This window comes from Thalassophryne amazonica, chromosome 1, assembly GCF_902500255.1.
Source record: "Thalassophryne amazonica chromosome 1, fThaAma1.1, whole genome shotgun sequence".
Lineage (NCBI taxonomy): Eukaryota > Metazoa > Chordata > Actinopteri > Batrachoidiformes > Batrachoididae > Thalassophryne > Thalassophryne amazonica.
Genome location: NC_047103.1, coordinates 124,515,749 through 124,541,748, shown reverse-complemented (window position 1 = coordinate 124,541,748; position 26,000 = coordinate 124,515,749). Strand labels below are relative to the sequence as shown.

Here is a 26,000-nt window from a genome sequence, read left to right as displayed (position 1 = left end):
TTGCACGCCTGACATCGTGACAATCCCACCCACTGTGATCCTTTGTCCTCCGCCTGCCACATGCTCTGTGCTTGACGCTGTGTATATAAAATAATTATTTTGTGTCAGATTAATCATTTTCTCTGTAAATTGGCAGTTGAAAACAGCTCTAATCGCTTCCTGAATCAAAGAGGACCGCTCCAGCTTCACCCATTCGAGCTGCAGAAAGTATTTTGAGCCGTCTAAAAAGGTCATTTTTGCCATGTTTAGATTGTCATGGCTTGGTAAAACAGTTGTGTGTTCTTTCCTTCTTGTGTGCAGCTGTTAAAGTATGTGTGACCAGAGGACCTATTTTTGTGGCCGGGACGGCAGCGGGATTTGAACACCGGGCTGCTCAAACTGAAGACCAAAAGTCTACCAGGTCAACCAAAGAGGAATTCCCTGTTAGCCAAGCTAGCAGGAACATCTTTTCAATCCGGACTTCACCTTGTTACATATGTTCATAACAGATTTAGCTTCTTGTTATAATCCTTCAGACAAGCTGCGCTCTGATGTGATCCACTGAAGTCACCACTGCTCTGTTCACTTCTTCTTTACTGCACTTGACGAGCTGCACATTGTGTTGGCGATTAGATTGCGCCACGTAGCACGACATTTGTGTGTGAAAGATTTTTTGAACATTTCAACATTTGAGCATTTCTTGCATCCTGTCTGCACCCGTTAAAGACAAGTTTACTCTCCAGTACAACACATGTCGTGCTAGTGCATGAATCAAAGTCATGTTCATGTCAGGGGGCCTTCAGAAAAAGCATGTCATTGCCACCAATCTTCAGATGGATTCTTCCTAATCACTGACATTACTATCCAGTTGTTTGGTTACACAATATTTTACTGGTCAAGATGAGCTATTTTCCATAACAGAATATACAATCTCCATCTCACAGTTGGGCTCTCATCTACTTCACACTACAGAATAACCACAGGTACCAATTGGCCTCCCTGAACTAGGGTCCCTTTATTGAGAGAATAGCACCAACTTGCCAGAATCTCACAAACATGGCGCCATTTTGGGTCAGACTGTGCTGAACTACTGATTGAACCTTTTATGTTTTCACCATTTTTTAAAAATCATTTAACCATATACAGCAACACATCCAGGTACAGGTGCTATCAAAATCAATATAAAAATAGTTAAGCTATCAAATTTACATAAATTTACAATTTATGATTATTTATTTAATTAATTTAAAGCCTGTAGCTCTGTAACTCTGTCATGCAATGCCGCGTGTGACAGTTTTAAAGTTCTCTGTCACTGGATTATGCTTTGTTCTGGATTAATTTGACCCTTAACAAGCTTTTCTTTCTACAATCATCACCTCTAATTCAAAGGTAAGCTGTACAATTTCCTCTTTTTTACCGACTTTGTGCTGTAAAGTTACGGACTTTTCTGGTGCATTTGTAATCAGTGCGCCGATTGCAAAAACTATTTAAATATGATGGCAGATGAAGTAGTGAAAGCAGAAAAGTGTCAAATCACAGCCTTTTGTGTCTGATTTAACATCTGCACGTCAGGCTGCAGCTCTGAGCATGGTTTGAAAAAAATAAACATCCGGTCTTTTAATCACAGAAATGACTCCGGTCCCACATGTGAGGGGTTTTTAATGGAAATACATTGCGATTGGGTTAGACATTTTATCCGATGTGAGTGAAAAATCCCTTATACAAAATCCATGTTTATTAGGTACATGGAAAACAATACAAAACATTGGGACAATTTTTTGTCCGGTGACTCCAAATATCTGGTTTATACGATGACGGTTTAGGTGAGTTTTACTGTACATGGGACTGAACAATAAATTTATCTCTCAAAATTTTGATAATGATGATGTTGGTTTCCATCCCACACGGCTGACTTTATTTTCCCAAAGTTTTCTTCTGTTCGGATCTGAAGGGAATCTGTACATCTTGAAGCCCTTGCAGTGTCTTTTTGTGCATCCAAATGCACAGCAACTCATCATTTTCAGTGAAAATATAAATAAAATAGCTGGATTTACATGCAGAGAGATTAAGAGCGAACGCTATTTTGGCCCCAAGATGGCATCATGAGTCACATGACCATTTTTTTTCGGCTCCCCCCTCCCATCACCTCGGGGGCAACACTACTCACCACCATAATCTTCTTTGTCTTCAGGAATCTCAGCATAAATACCTGAACCTGAGATTAAAGAAACAAAATTAAATAACAGGTTCAACATTCTATTTAATTTACATTTGTCTAAAACTAAATTGATTGAGAAAATATTTTTGACCCATACTTTCAAGCTGTTTTTAAAATAACAAAACACACATAATGGAAGCAAGGTATGTTTGAAATGACACTCATCAATCCACACTTCCTGTAAAATTGAAAATCAGTAATTACACTCACCTATAGTTTTGATACAACCACTGGGTTCATTACTGGAAGAAGAGAAAGATTGTGTTATCAATTAAAAGGGGTCATATAAGACAACGTTTAAGGCAAACTATCATATTTCAACAAGGGCTTCATAGAGCCACTAATAAAACTGTGTGTACACAAAAAGCCAAAAATATGCATATGCATTCTTTCAGAGTTATAAAAGCGTGTGTAGACATTGACTTTTTGTGAAATGCCCAGGCACTGAGGAGTCATCGTGACTTTGTTCATAAATACATCAGTCTGATTTTCACCTCCATCTTTAGCCATGATTGGATGTAGACACACCGTCAAATAATCATTTGTATGTAAAATGACTCTGGGTCAAACATGCTTGTGTCCTCACACAGCTCAGGAAGAAAAGTCCTTGGAACACTAAAGAGGGACATGAGGCAACTCATGTCATCTTGAGACAGAAAATGAGAACACAACTAATCTAAATAATTGTTAATAAATTATCAAAGCAATTTTTCTTGTCTTGTAGTCACAATTACAAAGTCCTCCAACAACACCAGTGCAGTCATTGTTACACACAACTATTACACAGTGCTGCAACGATTTATAGCAACAAAATTAAAATAGTGAGTAATGAAAATAATATAGTACACAATTATTACAGTTCAGTTCAGCTTGTGAATAGTAAATTGGATGTATTAATATAGGTGTGTGTTTATGACCAGACATAATATTTTAATGATGAAAGAAATGAAAGTACTGTGCCACTGGTTGTCTTTTTTCTTTTCATTAAATTCTCTTTTCCCTTACTTTTCATTGATTAGGTCAAAATTGGCTGCAGGTTCATGGTTTTTCTGCATGCACAGAATTTATAAATGAGGTCACAGATGTCTTAAAAGCAGATAAGTCAGAAAGGCACAACTGAGAGTATCCCAGTAAATAAAATTTAAATGAAATTTGTGGGGTCTCTAAGAATTCCTTTGAGCCCTGGATGGAGCCAGAGCCCTGCTTGGGACTCCGGCGAGGGCGGTCACATCTCCTCCTCTCTCCACTATCTCTGCTTCAACCTTCAAAGTCCCTACTTCACCAGGCTGTGAATTCTTCAAACTATATTGGATTAATCATGGAATTGCTCAGCTGGTCTCTGAACGCTATTGACACCATTTTTTCTACAAGAAGATCAGGGCCAGGGGAACCTGCATGCCCGGATGGAACTTTCCCTGCGGGCTATGTTCTCGATGCCTGGGAGACATGGCGGGTCGCATGCTTTGCGCCATTCTCTGTGGAGGATGTCGAGGATTTATTCATATTTGGTTTCACAGTCTCCCCTCTAGCTGCCACCTTATCGTGGTGGGGGAGTTTGCGTACCCGGATGATCCTAGGAGCTATGTTGTCGGGGGTTTTGTGCTCCCTGTAGGGTCTCCCAAGGCAAACAGGTCCTAGGTGACGGGTCAGACTAAGGGCAGCTCAGAACCTCCATGACCAGTGAAAGATCAAGGACCGAGATGTCGCCCGATATGGCGGAGCCGGGGTCCCACCCTGGAGCCAGGCCTGGGGTTGGGGCTCGCGCGCGAGTGCCTGGTGGTCGGGCCTTAGCCCATGGGGCCCGGCCGGGCTCAGCCCGAAGGAGCAACGTGGGCCCGCCCTCCTGTGGGTTCACCACTTGCAGAGGGGGCCATGGGGGTCGGGTGCAGAGAGGATTGGGTGGCGGTCGAGGGCGGGTGGCCCGGCGGCCCGGTCCATGCTCACAGCCCCTGGCTGTTGGGATGTGGAATGTCACCTCGCTGGGGGGCAAGGAGCCTGAGCTTGTGCGGGAGGTTGAGAGATACCGACTAGAGATAGTCGGGCTCACCTCCACGCACAGCATGGGCTCTGGTACCCAACTCCTGGAGAGGGGCTGGACGCTTCATTTTTCTGGCATTGCCCACGGGGAGAGGCGGAGAGCTGGGGTTGCATTGCTTATTGCTCCCCAGCTCAGTCGCCATGTGTTGGAGTTCACTCCGGTGAATGAGAGGGTCGTGTCCCTACGCCTTCGGGTCGGGGACAGGTCTCTCACCGTTGTCTCGGCCTATGGGCCGAGTGGTAGTGCAGAGTACCCAACCTTCCTGGAGTCCCTGGGAGGGGTACTAGATAGCGCTCTGACTGGGGACTCCATTGTTCTCCTGGGGGATTTCAATGCCCACGTGGGCGGTGACAGTGAGACCTGGAGGGGGGTGATCGGGAACCACGGCCTCCCCGATCTGAACCCGAGTGGTGTTCAGTTGTTGGACTTCTGTGCTAGTCACAGTTTGTCCATCACGAACACCATGTTCAAGCACAAGAGTGTCCATAAGTGCACGTGGCACCAGGACACCCTGAGCCGGAGGTCGATGATTGACTTTGTAGTCGTATCATCTGACCTTCTGCCACGTGTCTCAGACACTCGAGTAAAGAGAGGGGCAGAGCTGTCAACCAATCACCACCTGGTGGTGAGTTGGATCCGCTGGGAGGGGAGGAAGCCGGTCAGGCTGGCAGGCCCAAACGTATTGTGAGGGTCTGCTGGGAACGACTGGCGGAACCCTCTGTCAGGGAGGTCTTCAACTCCCACCTCCGGGAGCGCTTCTCCCAGATCCCGGGGGAGGTTGGAGACATGGAGTCCGAGTGGACCATGTTCTCCACCTCCATTGTTGATGCAGCCAATCATAGCTGTGGTCGCAAGGTCTCTGGTGCCTGTCGCAGCGGCAATCCCTGAACCCGGTGGTGGATACCGGAAGTAAGGGATGCCTTTTTGCTGAAGAAGGAGTCCTACTTATCTTTGTTGGTAGGTGGGACCGCAGAGGCAGCTGACAGGTACCGGCAGGCCAAGCGTGCCGCAGCCCGTGCGGTCGCAGAGGCAAAAACTCAGGTCTGGGAGGAGTTCGGGGAGGCTATGGAGGAGGACTATTGGCCGGCCTCGAAGAGATTCTGGCAAACAGTCCGACGCCTCAGGAGGCGGAAGCAGCTCTCCACTGGAACTGTTTACGGTGCGGGTGGACTAGGAAGTCATTGAGAGCTTGGATCTAGGACAGCTGCAATCCCAGACACTGCCTGCCTCCTCACTCAACTACCCAAGTGCTGTAATCAGGACATCCACTGATTCCACAAAAATCTGTACCGTCCACAAAGTCAGGGCCAGTGTACCTTTCTACTGACAAAGGCACCTAAGTTGCTGGGCTCTAGAACTCTACCCAACACTCTGAACCGAGAAGGAGCCAAAACAGTCCCTGTGTATAAGCTGGCCATGATGTCCATCAGCAGTAATTCAGCAGAAGTTTGTGAAAAAGGTGCTGAACGGCAGTGACAAACTGTCAATAATAAAGACATTAGTATGAGCAAAATGAAGCTTTAATTTAAAAACAAAAGCATGTGCACCTTTGTCACATAGCTCACTGTTGAAAATGTAATTTCCACCCCCAATCCAGACATAATGATACAGCAGACTTCAACCCAGACTGCTTACGTTCAGCTTTTTTAATCAGAATAAATCCACTTACTGTTTTGGAATGCTGGGCAGCTTCAGCCTTGTGCCTCTTCCTGTAAGAACCAACATGATTACATGGCAATATCTTCAAATTAAATTAAATTGAAAGAGCGGGGGGGGGGGGGGGGGTAGAGAGTAATCAGCCCAGTCTCACGTTTTTTTTTCATCCTCCCATCACAAAATGATTCAAATTATCGTGACAGGTTTTTTTTAACTCACTATTACTAACCCTACTCCTACTCCCAACCCTAGTCATAACCACCACCCCCCCCTCCCCCCCCCCCCCCCGCTGCACTTTTAATTACATGTAGCCATCATGGAATGAATTACAATGAATTTGGGCTCCCATGACAAAAATTTTGCACATTTCGTGACAATATGACAAACCAATGGATTAATGTATATTTCGTGTGGCTTGAATCACAACAATCCGTGAGACTGGGTTGTGTTTAGTTGCTTGATTTTTTTTTTTAAGCTGCATTCAGTACCGTCACCACGAAAACATTTAGAAAAAGTATATTACCTTTTTTAGGTCTGCTAATAAGCGAGCCTTCAGAGCTGCCTTCCAGTTGACAGTAACCGTCAATCAGGTTGGCCATGTTTTCTGCCACAGCCAGGGAGGAGGTGTTTACTGCCAGAGGCTGCAAGGTTGAACATTTGAGAGATTATTCATGATTGAACTATTCTTCAGTAGATTATACAGGAAAAAGCAAATCCTTTCACTGTGCATCAGCACCCACCTACATAACCAAATTTACACCGTAAAGGTAAATTCTCACTTTCACAGCAAGGCTGTCCAAAATTCACAAGTGAATTGAAAATGACTCTTGGATGTCAATTCATTTCTTGAATTTGAGTTAAATTTTAGACTAAAGTAGTGAAAAGGATACAGAATTACAATTCAAATGTGACTGAAAGGAAGAATTAAAATGAAATTCAAATTCAATGAATTCAAAGAAATTCAAATTCATTTTTATGCATCACTTAGGTGTACAGTTTAACAAAATGTTGTTATTATGTACACCAAGGATGTAATAAAATCATCAGTGTTTATTTATTTGTCTGTCTGTCTGACTTTTAGCGGTATTACATCAAAACTACTGAACAGCTTTTGATGATTTTTTTCACCAGAGACAGATATTAGGCCATAGAAGAACCCATTAAATATTGTAGGTGATCTGGATCCGGATTCTGGATCCAGTTTCACTTTATATAGGCTTTGAAGGTTTACTGTTAGCAGGCTTACGCCAAAACTACTGCACGGATTAGGATGAAATTTCCAACACAGGTACATATTAGGCCATGGAAGGGTATACTAAATTTTGAAGGTGATCTGGATGCAGATTCTGGATCAAGTTTCACTTTATATAGGTTTTGAAGGATTACCTTAAAACACACAGATTCTTACCAAATTTCACCACAAATAGAAAATAGGGCATGGAAGACTAAATTTTAATTTTGGAGGTGATCTGGATCCTTATACGGATTATGGATCCAGATTTCACTTTCTATACATTTTGAAGGATTACGTCAAAACTACTTCATGGATTCTGACCACATTTGCACCACAGATAGATATTAGGCCATGATAGACTCCACTGAATTGTGGAGGTGATCCAGATCCAGATTCTGGATCAAGATTTCAGTTTTTATACGCTTTGAAGAATTATGTCAAAACTACTTCACGGATTCTCACCACATTTGCACCACAGATAGATATTAGGGCATGGAAGACTCCACTGAATTTTGGAGGTGATCCGGATCTGGATTCTGGATCAAGATTTCACTTTATCATTAATCAATGTTTTGTTGATGAGTTAAACCGTTTCTTCTGTAGATTTGATAAAGTGGATGATAAACAGGAATGTGATGAGATCTGTAAAAATCTTCCAACAGGAGCTCCCACAGCTATCACTGAGGATGACGTGGCTAACAGTCTTTCTAAACTGAAGCCAAACAAGGCCACTGGCCCAGATGGCCTGAAAGCCCGTCTACTCAAAGACTGTGCTCCTCAATTAAAAGGAGTCTTTTCCAGATTGTTTAATTCCCTTCTTGTCACAGGAGTGCCCAAATCTTGGAAATTCTCCATAATAAGGCCTATACCAAAAAAGCCAGGGGCAAGCAAACCTGAAGATTTTAGGCCCATTGCCATAACCTCCATATTATGTAAAACTATGGAGAGCATTTTAGTTGACGTCCTGACCACCACAGTGGTCAGTGAACTAGACCCTCTGCAGTTTGCCTATAAGAGGGACAGAGGTACTGATGATGCCGGATTGATCTTGCTGGACATGATCTCAAAGCAGCTTTCACTTGCTAAAGCATATGCTCGGGTTTTGTTTGTAGACTTCAGTGCAGCTTTTAATTCTATGAAATTACATATTCTTCTGAAAAGGCTGGCTGATTTAAATGTTGAAAAGGGCCTGATGCTCTGGATTAGAGACTTTCTGTCTTGTCGCCCTCAAAGAGTTTGTGGTAACAGTCAGGAGAGCTCATCATAAGCACTGGCTGCCCACAGGGTAGCGTTCTTTCACCTCTGCTCTTCTCTTTTTACAAACGAATTTGCAGTTAATGACACAAACTTTAAACTGATTAAATACGCGGATGACATGGCCCTAGTCGGCCTGCTACAAAAATGTGACTCCTCTGGCGAAGCCTCCTATCTCGCTCACACTAAGGCTCTTGAAGCTTGGTGTCTCAACAGCCAGTTGGAAATCAATGTGTCTAAGACAAAGGAGCTTGTTTTTCACACAAAGCAAGAACTGACTGTGCAGCCAGTTTCACTCGATGGCCAGCTTGTTGAAACGGTTGAAACTTTTAAATATCTTGGAACAGTTCTTGACAGTCACTTGAGCTTCTTTGAAAACACTGATTTTATCTTTAAGAAATGTTCACAGCGACTCAGTCTTCTCAGAAGATTGAGTTGTCTTGGTGTTAATCCGCAGATTTTAGAGCTTGTGTATTCTGCACATATTGAGAGTATTTTAACATTTCATCTTTGTGTTTGGTTTGGTCACTTGAGTTGTAAATGTAAGGACAAATTAAATAGAATTGTAAAAATGGCGGGGAAAATTGTGGGAAAACCCCAGAAGCCTTTGGCCCACATTTACACTGACAGGATGAGGAGGAAAGCTGAGAGAGTCCTGGCAGACAGCTCTCATCCTCTGTCCTGTCAGTTTGAGCTCTTGAAGTCTGGGAGGCCCTACAGAGCTCTCTGGCCAAAGGTTCTTTCAAAAAATCTTTTATACCAAATGCCGTCACCATAATGAACTCAAAAAAGTGTCCACTCCACAAATAAAACCTGAACTGCTTTACTTCTGTTTTGATTTTATTAGATCTTACTGTACGTTTTATTTATCTTATTCTATTTCTTCTTTTACTTCCATGTATTTTAAGTATCTTATTTTTGTTTTATTCGTGTGTTTGTATGAATGTTTTATGACTGTTTTTTTGTCTTTTTTGTGCTGGTGAGCCGAAGACAATTTTCCACATCGGTGGACCATAAAGAATTATTCTATTCTATTCTATTCTATATACAGTTGTATGCAAAGGTTTGGGCACCCCTGATAATTTTCATGATTTTTCTTTATAAATCACTGGTTGTCTGGATCAGAAATTTCAGTTAAATATATCATATAACAGATGAACACACTGATATTTGAGAAGTGAAATGAAGTTTCTGGTATTTACAGAAAGTGTACAATAATTATTTAAACAAAATTAGGCAGGTGCATAAATTTGGGCACTCTTGTCAGTGTACTGATTTGAATACATTTAGCACTAATTACTGGAACACAAAATTGGTTTGGAAAGCTCACTGACCCTTGACCTCCTTACATAGGTGAATCCAATCATGAGAAAGGGTATTTAAGGTGGCCATTTGCAAATGTTTCCCCTCATTGCATCTCTTCTAATGAGTGGCAACATGGTTGCCTCTAAACAGCAGATTCTTGAGAACAATGTTCAAGAATCAGTGACAAAATTGAAGTTGCACTGGGGGCTGGATCTTTTAACAAGACAATGACCCTAAACATTGCACAAAATCTACTAAGGCATTAATGCAGAGGAACAAGTACAATGTTCTGGAATGGCCATCTCAGTCCCCAGACCTGAATATTATTGAAATTCTGTGGTATGATTTTAAGCGGGCCGTCCATGCTCGGAAACCAACAAACCTGAGATGTTTTGTAAAGAAGAATGGTCCAAAATACCTTCAACCAGAATCCAGACTCTCATTGGAAGCTATAGGAAGTGTTTAGAGGCTGTTATTTCTGCAAAAGGAGGATCTACTAAATAGTGATGTATTTTTTTCTGTTGGGTGGCCAAATTTATGCACCTGCCTAATTTTGTTTAAAGAATTATTGCACACTTTCTGTAAATCCTATAAACTTCATTTCAATTCTCAAATATCACAGTGTTTGCTATATGATATACTAGCTGGGGTACCTGGCACTGCCCGGATTAACCTGTTTTAGACATAGGCCAAATGCCAATCATTTTAATCAAAACAATTGACCATTTGTTTTTGTAATGCTGATGTCTTAGAAATGTAATATTTAATGGGCTAAAGTTTGTCCAGCAGGACTATAAGAGGTGGACTCCCCAAACTAAGTGGAAATACTTGGTTAAAAGACAAACACATTTGAAGTCCTTCATGCAGACTTTTGTTTTGTAATCAAATTTATAACAAAATTACACACAAAAGATAGGTAACAGTAAATGTAAATATCAATGAATCAAAATTGAGGTAGTGGTATTTCACTGTTTTTACATTGCAATTTTACAAACATAAAATGGCTTTAAACAGCAAATGTAAATATTAGAATGGAGAAATATTTCTTCTGAAATTCACTTAATGTTTTCTGACCATTAGTTTTGAAGAGCCTCTTGATAGACAAAGTTCCTTGTCATGCCACCTGGCGAGTGGATGTACAGCTGTTCTGGGTTACCAACCCTGGAGCAGCCGGCATACAACTGGCCGTGGGAGAACACAGGCTGTGCCAGATTCAGTCCAACCACCTTAAGGGACTGTCCCACTGGACTGGGTTGTCCACCAAAGGAAATTATATTTTACAGATTCAATATAATGTTATATTGAATCAAATAACTTCTTTGGTTGAATGTATTCAGACAGGAAGGCAAACTGGGTTGTACAGGACAGTCAGGTGCTTAACAGTTGAGAACAGTTGAGAAACCACATGGTACAACACTGTATGGTTTTACATAAAAGACTATTTCTTACATAAAAGGCTATTTTGGGGGTAATTTTCAGTTCACCTTTAAAAAAAAATGGTACCAGTTTGTTCCCCATGTCATGAGGATTCAGAATACATATAGTTTTTAGGGCTACATATTATAGTTTGGGTGGGGTGGAATTAAAATTGACCACTTTCTAATTGTTGTACTCAGGCTTTCTTGATGACATCCTCAGGATGGGGGTGGGGGGGGGTGGGGGTGGGGGTGGAGGAATTAGAATTCTGACCGCATTGGAATTTTTGTACTCAGGCTTTCTTGATGACATCAAGTAGCCATAAAAGATAAATAGATAGCCAGAATAGATTAAAGCATTAAATTATTGGTTGCCCAGAACTTTTAAAAAATGGTACCAGTTTGTTCCCCATGTCATGAGGATTCAGAATATATATAGTTTTTAGGGTTACATATTATAGTTTGGGAGTTTATCCCAACAGACAGACAGACAGAATTAGCCCTTTATGTATATAGATTTAACTGAAATTGCTGATCCAAACAACCAGTGATTTATAAAGGAAAATCATTTAAATCATCAGGGGTGCACAAACTTTTACATACAACTGTAGGCTTTGAATGATTACTTCAAAACTACTTCACAGATTCGCACCAAATTTGCACCACAAATACATATTAGGGCATGGAAGATTCCACTGAATTTTCAAGGTCATCCAGATCTAGATCCAGATTCTGGATCAAGATTTCCCTTTATATAGGCTTTGAAGGATTTCTTCAACACTACTTCATGGACTGTGTTTTGTTCTGCAGATACACAAAGGCAATAATGATTTTTTTTTTTTTTTTTTTTTTTTGGTATGGATTACACCAAAAAATATATATATATATATATATTTTAAATCTTGTCTGCCAGTATTCTTAAACAGTTATGGTTATTTCTTTGAGTTTTTCCACAGTGGTCATTCCACCCCAAGTTCTTTAAGCCTCGTCTGAGGTACAATGGCACTTTTAGGTACGTACAAGCTGCTATTTTGAAGGATGATGTTACCTGTTTGGCTCCTTCTATGTGCACAGTGAGCAGAGCTCGACCTTCAGTCTCCATGCTGCAGGAAATACTGCGCACCTGAGAGAAAGTGGCCAGACAGGTGGACTACAAAAAAGCATGAGATACAGAGATAAGCAATGAAAACGAACAGAAATATGAGTTTTATAGAGTAATATTCACTAGTGTGTTGCCCGTGCGGATCCACGGGCTCTAGATTGGGTAGTGTTTATAAAATAGGTAGCTGACATTTTTCAAGGGTGGTAATAAATTAAGCAAAGCTTGTGTAATGAGTTGGAATGGTGTGATTACAGAATGTTTTTAGAACTTTAGACAAACCATTTCTAGGAGAGGAACTCAACCCTTTTATTTCCTGTTAATTATGTAATTTGTTCATGTTAATTTACTGTCTTAATGTATTTCTAAATTGTTTAGGTTCTTGTTATCATATGACTTACTGCCCCCTGCTGGAATGGCATGTGAGTCCAAAAGTAGTTAGCAACATTCATTGTTCAGTGTTGATAGTTAATATCGGTATCTTCTCCAAAAATATTAATCCTTTCAACTTTCAATTTTTGCAGCATTCATCCTTCACCCAAAACACATAAGCATACCAAACAGCAAATGTCAGCTCTCCACAGTTTCCCTGTGATCGAAGTTGCATGCACACAGGCAGCTGCTGTAAGCAGGTTCTTTTAATTTGACAAACAAAGACAGTGGCAGAAGACATTAAAAACACTACACATTTCACTCATGATACCAACATGACACAAGTCACTCATGGTGACAGCAACATGAGACTTAACTAAACTGACTAAACCAAATTAACTACAAAAACACCGTAAATCAATAACACTAACAACACTGTTAAACTAACATGAACCCCAATTACAAGATTTAAAATCTCTCAGCCCTGAACCTCCATGGTGCATTGTATAGCACAATGTCCATTGTTTAGTGGTCAGCTAAAATTGCTAATTTCTCCTAAAATATTTGTCCTATGAATGTTCCATTTTTTTTTTTTTGCAGCATTCATCCTTGGCCCAAAATACATAATTAAGCACACCAAACAGCTAGTGTCAGCTCTCTCCCATTTTTGGCAATCAAAGCCATACATACAGGCCACTGGGCTTATATAGATTACTGCGATATTCCTTACAAGATCAGCCCATTCCAGTGAGGTCCATAAGTATTTGGACAGGAGCAAAATTTTAATTGTAATTTTGCCTTTGTACACCACCACAATTAAGTTGAAATGTAATTATTATGATATGCTTCTCATATACAGTATACTTCCAGCTTTAATTTAAGGGGATAAAAAACACTGCATTAACTGTTTAGGCATTAGAGCCATTTTTATACACAGCGCCTCCATTTTCAAAGGCCATAAGTAAGTGGACAAAAGAAATATAAGGATTAATTGATACAAACCCCTTGCCCCTGACAAGTTAGGGGATGAATACATGAAAATGATTTATTACAGCCAGTTTTTTTTAAATGGAGCCCCAGATGTATTCAGCTGGATGAAAAGTGGAATACACCTGACTTGGTAATTATATGCAGGAAGTGGAAGGAGAAGAAGGAAATATGCAGTGTATGAGGTCCCAAAGAGCAGGATAAAGAATGACTGCACTAAGAAGAACTGAAAGAGAGAAAGAGAGAGAAAATAATCTCTGCTCACTTTTGCGTTCTTTTCAGTTCGTTGGCTGATGCCTTCAGGACCAATAACCAGATCTATTGTCAGATTCCATCCATGCTATGAAAACAGGAAACACACAATACAGTCATACAGGGTCATTCTGGACTGTTACATGTGGAGTCAGGACCATATGTATCTGGACATTGATGGGATTATTTTACTTATTTAGTTTGCTGCTGAACACCACATGGAGTTGAAATTAAATGATCAAGAAATGCCTGTATTGTCGACCATTCTCTTTAAAGGGTTTAACATAAATGTCACATAAAGTATTTAGCAATTATGGCCATTTATTGCATAGTTCCTTTCAGAGTTCATAAGTAATTGCAAAAGTTATTCACACAGCTATTGTTTATAAAAATTACCATTTTTACAGCCAGCTGTCTTTTGACTAGTCAGGGGATGGATTTATGAGCATTTCCAATTCACTGAATATGCTTTGGACTTCATTTATAGTAATTCTTAAGAAATACAAACAATGTAGAATACAGTTCTCAAAAACTGATGAAGAAGGAAACTGAGCCAAGCCACAAGACAAGATAACTTTGAAGGAGTTGTAAACTTCTGTATCTCTGATCAGAGATGTGCACAGTGCAGCTTTAGTCTGTTGCATCACCAGTTATACAGCTTGATGGAGTGGCATAGAGAAGGATTTTCTTCAAAAGATGCATTATTTTAAGTGTAATATACTAGAAAGCAAGCATAGAAGGCACTCAAGCCTAGACATGATCTGTTGTCTTGTATGAAAATCCACTCGTATTATGACCGTGGCAAGAATATATAATCTGCAGAAAACAATGAGCACTCCAAATATTATTTTGTTGGCAGTGTTGTGTGGGCCGCTGAAGAGGAGGTACTGCTGGCCCACCACCACCAGAGGGCGCCCTGCCTGGAGTGCGGGCTCCAGGCACCAGAGGGCGCTACCGCATCATGGGAGTAATCTGGGTGACAGCTGTCACCCATCACCAAACACAGCTGTTTCTACTCAGCACCGAGGTATATCAGGAGGACGGCGTCTCCACCTCAGTGCCGAGATATCGCCTAAGACCAAGGTAACATTCTCTGCAGCATATTCTGTGATTGACAAACTTGTTAAACCTTTCAGGACTGGTGACTACTGAGACCCTCCTTCTTTGGATAAGTACTCACCTTCCTGCTGAACTTTGCCAAGAGGTGGAGGCGGCTTCTCCCCTCTCTGTACTGGGTGCGTTCATCCACTCCTGTGTGTTCTTGCTCTCTCCTGCCAGCAGTACCGGATCCGACGAGCGGAGGCAGTGGCCACCTGGGAATTCGGGACTTGGCGGTTCCGGTATTTCCAGGGTTCGGTGGCAGTGGAGATCTGGGTGGTTCCGGTTCGACTGAGACGGACGTCTCCTATCTTCGAGCCTGCCCACACGACACCAGCGGATTCGACCCTAAACATTGTGTTTGTTATACTACTCGTGCTTGTTTCAGTAGTAAATCTTGTTTTTTACTTCCTCCATTGTCCATTTATTGCGCCCCCTGTTGTGGGTCCGTGTTCCTACACTTTCACAACAGGATATCTCGGCCAGCGTCATGGATCCCGAGGGGCGTCAACCGGCTGTTGAACGGTCAATGGAAGACCAAGGCGCGGCGGAGGCTTCGGGAGGGGTAATCGGTGAGTTGCAGCGGATCCTCACCGCCTTCACCTCTCGGATCGATTTAATGACCGAGCAGTACGTTCTCCTAAACCGCAGGGTGGAGGCTCTCGCCGCACAAGTGGAGGCGCGCCCTTCGGGCGCCGCTGCGGCTCTCCCTCCCGAGGACCCTGCGCGCGAAAGTGACGTTCCACTGGTCGTTCAACGGTCCCTTCCTCCGTCCCCAGAAGCATACATAAGCCCTCCAGAGCCGTACGGAGGCTGTGTGGAGACGTGCACGGACTTTCTTATGCAGTGTTCGCTCGTCTTCGCACAGCGTCCCGTGATGTACGCGACTGATGCTAGCAAAGTAGCTTATGTAATAAATCTGCTTCGCGGGGAGGCACGCGCTTGGGCTACAGCGCTCTGGGAGCAGCACTCGCGGCTCCTTCATACATACGATGGGTTTGTACGGGAGCTCAGAACAGTGTTCGACCATCCCAACAGAGGAGAGTCCGCTTCAACCGCACTACTGTCAATAAGACAGGGGCGTCGGAGCGCAGCTGCCTATGCAGTCGCCTTCCGCATCGCGGCGGCGAGATCCGGCTGGAATAGCACTGCCCTCCGCGCTGCCTTTGTAAACGGACTGTCACTGGTCCTAAAAGAGCACCTGGTGGCTAAGGACGAACCGCGGGATTTAGATGGGCTCATCGATCTAGTCATACGACTCGACAACCGGTTAGAAGAACGCCGCCGGGAAGGAGGCGAAGGGCGTGGCCAGGCACGCGTCGTCCCTCTCCCTTCCGGGTCCGATCGAGCTCCGCCCTCCCCACGCTCCTCTGTTCCTGCGCTCCGTGGGGTCACAGCTCCCCCTACTGACGAAGCTAGGGACACGAGTAGGGCAACATTTAGGGCACCAGATGCACAGAGGAGATGGACCCACGGAGCGTGTCTTGTTTGTGGTTCAATAGAGCACCATGTGAGAGACTGCCCCGAGCGGTCAAACGCCAAACGCCCGCCCCTAGAGACTGGGCCAGGGGTGGGTCAAAACATTCACGTGGGACACACCCACATTGCTACACGACTCCCAGTCACGATCCTGTTTGAGGATTCAACCCTGAAGGCCCCAGCACTGGTGGACACGGGCTCTGAGGGGAATCTGCTTGACAGTAGATGGGCCAGGGAGATAGGGCTCCCTCTGGTGGCTCTTACCTCGCCTGTGCAGGTTCGGGCGCTAGATGGCTCCCTACTCCCACCAATCACGCATAAGACACCCCCAGTAACTCTGGTGGTGTCAGGTAACCACCGGGAGGTGATCGAGTTCTTTGTGACTCAGGCCACCTCCCGTGTGGTTTTGGGTTTTCCCTGGATGCTAAAGCACAATCCCCGGATCGATTGGCCGTCCGGGGTAGTGGTTCAGTGGAGCGAAACCTGCCATCGGGAGTGTCTAGGTTCCTCGGTTCCTCCCGGCTCCCAAGCTAAGGAGGAGGTCCGAGTCCCGCCCAATCTGAAGGCGGTGCCGGCGGAGTACCATGACCTCGCTGACGTGTTCAGCAAGGATCTGGCTCTCACGCTTCCTCCCCACCGCCCGTATGATTGTGCCATTGATTTGGTTCCAGGCAGTGAGTTCCCGTCCAGTAGGCTGTACAACCTCTCACGGCCGGAACGCGAATCGATGGAGACCTACATCCGGGACTCATTAGCTGCCGGATTGATCCGTAATTCCACCTCACCGATGGGCGCAGGTTTCTTTTTTGTGGGTAAAAAAGATGGCGGGCTTCGTCCATGCATTGATTACAGGGGGTTGAACGAGATCACGGTTCGCAACCGATACCCGTTGCCCTTGTTGGATTCAGTGTTCACTCCCTTGCATGGAGCCAAAATCTTCACCAAGCTGGATCTTAGAAATGCGTATCATTTGGTTCGGATTCGGAAGGGAGACGAATGGAAGACGGCATTTAACACCCCCTTAGGTCATTTTGAGTACCTGGTCATGCCGTTCGGTCTCACTAATGCTCCCGCGACTTTTCAAGCGTTGGTAAACGATGTCTTGCGGGACTTCCTGCACCGGTTCGTCTTCGTATATCTAGACGATATACTCATCTTTTCCCCGGATCCTGAGACTCATGTCCGGCATGTCCGTCAGGTTCTGCAGCGGTTGTTGGAGAACCGTCTGTTTGTGAAGGGCGAGAAGTGTGAGTTCCACCGCACTTCTTTGTCCTTCCTGGGGTTTATCATCTCCTCCAACTCCGTCGCCCCGGACCCGGCCAAGGTTGCGGCGGTGAGAGATTGGCCCCAACCAACAAGCCGTAGGAAGCTGCAACAGTTCCTCGGTTTTGCTAATTTCTATAGGAGGTTCATTAAGGGCTACAGTCAGGTAGTTAGCCCCCTGACAGCCCTGACCTCTCCCAAAGTTCCCTTCACCTGGTCGGACCGGTGCGAGGCCGCGTTCAAGGAGTTGAAACGGCGCTTCTCGTCTGCACCAGTTCTGGTGCAGCCCGATCCTAGCCGCCAGTTAGTGGTTGAAGTGGACGCCTCGGACTCAGGGATAGGAGCGGTGCTCTCCCAGAGCGGGAAGACCGATAAGGTCCTTCACCCGTGTGCCTATTTTTCTCGCAGGTTGACCCCCGCTGAACGGAATTATGACGTCGGCAATCGGGAACTCCTTGCTGTGAAAGAGGCCCTCGAAGAGTGGAGACATCTGTTGGAGGGAACAGCCGTGCCATTCACGGTTTTCACTGACCATCGGAACCTGGAGTACATCAGAACCGCCAAGCGTCTGAACCCCAGGCAAGCCCGCTGGTCACTGTTCTTTGGCCGTTTTGACTTCCGGATTACCTACCGCCCCGGGACCAAGAATCAGAGATCGGATGCGTTGTCCCGGGTGCACGAAGATGAGGTCAAAACGGAACCGTCGGATCCCCCGGATCCCATCATCCCGGAGTCCGCTATCGTGGCCGCCCTCACCTGGGACGTGGAGAAGACCGTCCGGGAGGCCCTGACCCGTGTCCCGGACCCCGGAAACGGACCAAAAAACAGACTGTACGTCCCACCAGAAGCTAGGGCCGCAGTCCTGGACTTCTGTCACGGTTCTAAGCTCTCCTGTCACCCAGGGGTGCGAAGGACCGTGGCAGTCGTCCGGCAACGCTTCTGGTGGGCATCCCTGGAGACCGACGTCCGGGACTACGTCCAGGCCTGTACCACCTGCGCCAGGGGCAAGGCCGATCATAGAAAGACCTCAGGGCAACTACAACCATTGCCTGTGCCTCATCGCCCCTGGTCCCACATCGGCCTGGATTTCGTCACGGGTCTCCCGCCGTCCCAGGGAAACACTGTCATCTTCACGATAGTGGACCGTTTCTCCAAGGCGGCCCACTTCGTGGCCCTCCCGAAGCTCCCTACGGCCCAGGAGACAGCGGACCTCCTGGTCCACCACGTCGTCCGTCTGCATGGCATACCATCAGACATCGTCTCCGATCGCGGTCCCCAGTTCACCTCGCATGTCTGGAGGAGCTTCTGCCGGGAACTGGGGGCCACGGTCAGCCTCTCGTCTGGGTACCATCCCCAGACCAACGGGCATGCAGAGCGGGCGAATCAAGAACTGGAGCAGACACTTCGCTGTGTGACAGCCGCGCACCCGACGGCCTGGAGTACCCACCTGGCCTGGATCGAGTACGCCCACAACAGTCAAGTGTCATCAGCCACCGGCCTCTCCCCGTTTGAGGTGTGCTTGGGGTATCAGCCCCCCTTGTTTCCAGTGGTTGAGGGAGAGGTCGGTGTGCCCTCGGTCCAGGCCCACCTACGGAAGTGCCGTCGGGTGTGGCGGGCCGCCCGCTCTGCCTTGTTGCAGGCCCGGACGAGGGCGAAGAAACATGCAGACCGGCGACGAGTCCCGGCCCCCAAGTATCGTCCTGGGCAGGAGGTCTGGTTGTCCACCAAGGACATTCCCCTACAGGTTGACTCACCTAAACTGCAAGAACGATACATCGGACCGTATAAAATCCTCAAGGTCATCAACCCCGCCGCAGTGAGGCTCCAGCTTCCGACCTCACTGCGGATCCATCCAGTTTTCCATGTTTCCCGGATCAAGCCTCTTCACACCTCACCCCTCTGCACCCCGGGTCCGACACCGCCTCCTGCCCGGATCATCGACGGAGCACCGGCTTGGACTGTCCGCCGGCTCCTTGACGTCCGTCGGATGGGCCGGGGTTTTCAGTATCTGGTGGACTGGGAGGGGTACGGCCCCGAGGAGCGCTCCTGGGTGAAGAAGGGCTTCATCCTGGACCTGGCCCTCCTGGCCGACTTCTACCGACGCCATCCGGACAAGCCCGGTCGTGCGCCAGGAGGCGCCCGTTGAGGGGGGGGTCCTGTTGTGTGGGCCGCTGAAGAGGAGGTACTGCTGGCCCACCACCACCAGAGGGCGCCCTGCCTGGAGTGCGGGCTCCAGGCACCAGAGGGCGCTACCGCATCATGGGAGTAATCTGGGTGACAGCTGTCACCCATCACCAAACACAGCTGTTTCTACTCAGCACCGAGGTATATCAGGAGGACGGCGTCTCCACCTCAGTGCCGAGATATCGCCTAAGACCAAGGTAACATTCTCTGCAGCATATTCTGTGATTGACAAACTTGTTAAACCTTTCAGGACTGGTGACTACTGAGACCCTCCTTCTTTGGATAAGTACTCACCTTCCTGCTGAACTTTGCCAAGAGGTGGAGGCGGCTTCTCCCCTCTCTGTACTGGGTGCGTTCATCCACTCCTGTGTGTTCTTGCTCTCTCCTGCCAGCAGTACCGGATCCGACGAGCGGAGGCAGTGGCCACCTGGGAATTCGGGACTTGGCGGTTCCGGTATTTCCAGGGTTCGGTGGCAGTGGAGATCTGGGTGGTTCCGGTTCGACTGAGACGGACGTCTCCTATCTTCGAGCCTGCCCACACGACACCAGCGGATTCGACCCTAAACATTGTGTTTGTTATACTACTCGTGCTTGTTTCAGTAGTAAATCTTGTTTTTTACTTCCTCCATTGTCCATTCATTGCGCCCCCTGTTGTGGGTCCGTGTTCCTACACTTTCACAACAGGCAGGCTTTGTTTTGCATCATGAGTACAGCAGAATGTCGACATATGAAGAGCTAAATACTAACTTTCAAGTGGCAGGCGAAGCTCTCCTGTGTATAGCTGTAGCACTGGGCCAGCGTAGTGAAGAACTTCATCATGCACTGGTCCTGGTTCAAAGTGGAATAGCCCTGGAATGTCTGCTGGACCAGCCGACGAAACTGCTTAGGCTGACAAAAAGCAAATGAGTCAAAAGATCTAAAAGAAAACACAACCACGGTCACACAGGTGTTACTGCTGTCTACCTTCATGCTTTCCATCAGCTCTCTGGGAAAAAACAGGTGGAGACCCACATCCTTCCTAAAAGAGGAAAGTTAGATCATCACAAAACAACCCCAGGGTTTTAAACATGATCATATCAGAGCCAGAAAAACAAACAAACAAAAAATGAAAAACTAAGGACACAGCTGATAACATTTAACATTTTGAGGGGAAGTGTTGGTCTAATGGTTAAGCGTTGGGCTTTGGACCAGAGGATCCTCGGTTCAAATCCCAGCTTGACCGGAAAAATCAGTAAGGGCCCTTGGGCAAGGTCCTTAATCCTCTAGTTCAGGGGTAGGCAACCTGTTCCAGAAAGAGCCATGAGGGTGCAGGTTTTCTTTGCAGCCACTGACTCCACCAGGTGATTTCACTGATTAACTGATTCCATCTGCTCAAAGTGATATTAATCAGTAAAATCACCTGGTGGAGTCAGTGGCTGCAAAGAAAACCTGCACCCTCATGGCTCTTTCTGGAACAGGTTGCCTACCCCTGCTCTAGTTGCTCCCGGTGTGTAGTGGGCACCTTGTATGGCAGCACCCTCACATCGGGGTGAATGTGAGGCATTGATGTGTAAAGCGTTTTGAGTGTCTGATGCAGATAGAAAAGTGCTATATAAATGCAGTCCATTTAATGGTGCTATGGATTATTTTCTGCCATTAGCTGTCACATTACATCAGACTTCAGGATGTAAGCAAAACTTCCCTCCTCAGCCATTCCTCTTCACATCTGATTCATTGGGCAGAATAATGGCAGTTGAAGCATTTCAATAGGTCTAATAGCCCTCACATTGGGAAAAGCCAGACATGTGGATTCTAGTGCAAACACACTCTTGGTTCGGGGCATTTTTTAGTCTTTTAATGTGACTTTTGGGCATATGTCTGGAAAGTTGCTGCAGTATGTCATTTTGAAAAAAACTAAAGCAGTATGCTATAAATGGTAGAAATGTGTGGAGTGACAATGGTTTTTCAGGGCAAGGCTCCACATGCGCAGCCAAAATGAACATATGAACAATGGATAGACAAACTATACTCAACAAAAATATAAACGCAACACTTTTGTTTTTGCTCCCATTTTGTATGAGATGAACTCAAAGATCTAAAACTTTTTCCACATACACAATATCACCATTTCCCTCAAATATTGTTCACAAACCAGTCTAAATCTGTGATAGTGAGCACTTCTCCTTTGCTGAGATAAACCATCCCACCTCACAGGTGTGCCATATCAAGATGCTGATTAGACACCATGATTAGTGCACAGGTGTGCCTTAGACTGGCCACAATAAAAGGCCACTCTGAAAGGTGCAGTTTTATCACACAGCACAATGCCACAAATGTCGCAAGATTTGAGGGAGCGTGCAATTGGCATGCTGACAGCAGGAATGTCAACCAGAGCTGTTGCTCGTGTATTGAATGTTCATTTCTCTACCATAAACTGTCTCCAAAGGCGTTTCAGAGAATTTGGCAGTACATCCAACCAGCCTCACAACCTCATCTGCATGCTCATCATCCTCATCGGAGTCTCGACCTGACTCCAGTTCGTCGTCGTAACCGACTTGAGTGGGCAAATGCTCACATTCTCTGGCATTTGGCACGTTGGAGAGGTGTTCTCTTCACGGATGAATCCCGGTTCACACTGTTCAGGGCAGATGGCAGACAGCGTGTGTGGCGTCGTGTGGGTGAGCGGTTTTCTGATGTCAATGTTGTGGATCGAGTGGCCCATGGTGGCGGTGGGGTTATGGTATGGGCAGGCGTCTGTTATGGATGAAGAACACAGGTGCATTTTATTGATGGCATTTTGAATGCACAGAGATACCGTGACGAGATCATGAGGCCCATTGTTGTGTCATACATCCAAGAACATCACCTCATGTTGCAGCAGGATAATGCATGGCCCCATGTTGCAAGGATCTGTACACAATTCTTGGAAGCTGAAAATGTCCCAGTTCTTGCATGGCCGGCATACTCACCGGACATGTCACCCATTGAGCATGTTTGGGATGCTCTGGACCGGCGTATACGACAGCGTGTACCAGTTCCTGCCAATATCCAGCAACTTCGCACAGCCATTGAACAGCAGTGGACCAACATTCCACAGGCCACAATTGACAACCTGATCAACTCTATGCGAAGGAGATGTGTTTCACTGCATGAGGCAAATGGTGGTCACACCAGATACTGACTGGTATCCCCCCCAAAAAAAACAAAACTGCACCTTTCAGAGTGGCCTTTTGTTGTGGGCAGTCTAAGGCACACCTGTGCACTAATCATGGTGTCTAATCAGCATCTTGATATGGCACACCTGTGAGGTGGGATGGATTATCTCAGCAAAGGAGAAGTGCTCACTATCACAGATTTAGACTGGTTTGTGAACAATATTTGAGGGAAATGGTGATATTGTGTATGTGGAAAAAGTTTTAGATCTTTGAGTTCATCTCATACAAAATAGGAGCAAAACCAAAAGTGTTGCGTTTATATTTTTGTTGAGAGGGAGTGCTGATTCATTGTCTGCACAGGATGCCGTTAAGCCACTAAATAGTTACACAGAAAATAGTTGCTGGTAGCTATATTAATGTTTAAAGTGCAATTCATAACACTTAACAACTCAGTTTGCAACATCTGCCATTTTTGGTGGCACAAATGCAAACTTATCTTAAAGCAATTCTGAGAAGAAAAGGCAATATTATGCAAGTGACACTTCACTAAATGAAAATTAATTAACAGAAAGAAAATGTATAATTATTTATTTAAACTGAAATTAATTCAAAGTATTTGTATTTTTGGTTGATGTTACTTCAAGGTGACTAGCCAAACACTGTAAGAGTTGTTCACATTTCCCATGTCCTTAGATATGACATATTTCAAAATGGTTGTTTCCATGCACTCCAAAACTTTTGTTTTTGTTTTCTTTTTGTTGTTGTTGTCCCCCTTTAGTGTTTCTGGTTCAATTTGTATAATCAGTGAGTAGCTTGAGTAGGATTGTTAAACCTACAGAGATGAAAAAAGACTGGAGTAGACATCAAGCTTCTTTCCTCATTATTTTTGTCCACAACTCAAGCCAGTATCTGTCAGATACATTTATTGCAGAATACCTGCCATCTTGTGGCTGTGGCAAATACTTCAAAAATCCAAACCACAGTTACATCAAGATATTTGACAGAAATTCAAGAACAAACATAACAGGATACCATTACTGAACTAAAAATTGCAAAAGATTGGGGTGTTTGTGGAACTGCATGCATCAGGATGTTTCTATAACTGTTATAACTGATGCTGCATTTGTAAAGAACGGCAGCATGGTGGCCATAGGGGACCATATATATGGGATAATTGGTGGCCACAAAGTAACTTTTTGCACCCATTCCACATAAAATGGAAAACGGCGTTACATGCTTCAAATACAAGTGAATTGTCTTGCAAATACTTTGTATTATTACTGCAATTTATAATTTTTTTATAAATGTATTAATTTATACATTTTATAAATTTATAAATGTATAATTTATCATTTTAAAAGTTTTTGATATTTAAAATGTTTTATACATTTGATATTCAGCACTTTACAAAGTTTTCTAGTACCTAGATTTTTTTTTATAAAAATGAAATTCGATTTCATTGGTTGTCTGGATCAGAAATTTCAGTTAAATATATCATATAGCAGATGAACACACTGATATTTGAGAAGTGAAATGAAGTTTCTAGTACAGAAAGCATGCAATAATTATTGAAACAAAATTGGGCAGGTGCATAAATTTGGGCGTATGCCCACCCCTTATATACATACAAACATACATATATAATCATTACCAACCCCCAGAGCAAGCACACAGGCGACAGTGGTAAGGAAAAACTCCCTCCGATGTATTGAGGAAGAAACCTCAAGCAAACCAGACTCTAAGGGGTGACCCTCTGCTTGGGCCATGCTACAAACACATTTAACACAACACAAACTCAAGTCCCGTCATCATAAACGTCTCTAGTGTAGATACATACATATATACACAATACACACATACCTACATACATATGCAATGCGTGTGATTTTATACTACATATTTACAAGATAGAAAAACAAAGTGCACACAACTAAACAATGATCAACAAAACACCCTAACCCTCAACACCCTTCCTTCTCCTTATACCTAGAAAAAACTATGTAGCTATACCGCTGCTTAAACTGGTTCATGCTTGGACATTGCTTGAGCTCCACCCTCAATCTGTTCCACATCCTCACTCCACAAACAGAAATACAAAAACCTTTTAATGTTGTACGTGCCCACTGATGTTTTAAGTTAAACTCCCCCCTCAGATTATAATCCCATACTCTATTAAAGAACATGTTTTTAATATTTCCAGGAAGTAAATTGTTTATTGCTTTATACATGATTTGTACTGATTGAAAATGAACCAGATCAGTAAATTTTAAAATTTTTGATTTTAAAAATAGTGAATTTGTGTGGTTCTATAACCAGCATTATGAATTATTCTTATAGCTCTTTTCTGCAGTATGAATAATGGTTGTGTTGTACATTTACAATTATTGCCCCAGACGTCTGCACAGTAATGTAAATATGATAAGATCAGTGAGTAATAGAGAATGCGGAGTGAGTTGTGGTCCAGAATGTATTTAACTTTGTTCAGAACTGAAATGCTTCTTGACAGTTTGCTCTGTATATGTTTTATATGAGATTTCCAATTTATTTTATCATCAATTATCACCCCAAGAAACTTAGTTTCATATACTCTTTCAATATCCCCCTGTACTTGTAACTGTACTTGTATGTCTTTATTACAATTGCCAAATAACATATATTTTGTTTTACTTAAGTTTAATGATAATTTATTTCTGTCAAACCACATTTTCATCTTTCCCATTTCTGTAGTGATGTTCCTTAGTAGTTTCTGCAAATCCCCCCCAGAACAAAAAATACTTGTGTCATCTGCAAATAATACTAATTTTAATATCTTGGACACATTAAAAATATCATTTATATAAAGTAAAAAGAGTTTCGGACCCAATACTGACCCCTGTGGGACACCACAAGCAATGTCCAAGCAACTTCACAAATTATTTTCTGTTACTCAAATAACTTCTCACCCAGTGCAACACTATTCCCCTGATCCCATACCGTTCAAGTTTATTGATTAATATATCATGATTGATTGTGTCTAAAGCTTTTTTAAGGCCT

The 26,000-nt window shown here is 44.3% G+C and overlaps 1 protein-coding gene across 1 annotated transcript in view; it reads right to left on the bottom strand.

Annotated features, from left to right (window-relative positions):
• The window catches only part of LOC117513892 (protein-tyrosine kinase 2-beta-like), a 121,692-nt gene that overhangs the window by 79,208 nt on the left and 16,484 nt on the right, over nucleotides 1-26,000 (bottom strand). The window contains exons 7-14 of the mRNA XM_034174133.1: nucleotides 20,797-20,851; nucleotides 20,581-20,721; nucleotides 13,823-13,897; nucleotides 12,148-12,249; nucleotides 6,415-6,532; nucleotides 5,905-5,944; nucleotides 2,408-2,439; nucleotides 2,147-2,194 (exon numbers count right to left, since the gene is read on the bottom strand). Of these exons, the coding sequence (XP_034030024.1) occupies nucleotides 2,147-2,194; nucleotides 2,408-2,439; nucleotides 5,905-5,944; nucleotides 6,415-6,532; nucleotides 12,148-12,249; nucleotides 13,823-13,897; nucleotides 20,581-20,721; nucleotides 20,797-20,851 (611 nt within the window). The remainder of the gene's footprint in view (nucleotides 1-2,146; nucleotides 2,195-2,407; nucleotides 2,440-5,904; nucleotides 5,945-6,414; nucleotides 6,533-12,147; nucleotides 12,250-13,822; nucleotides 13,898-20,580; nucleotides 20,722-20,796; nucleotides 20,852-26,000) is intronic.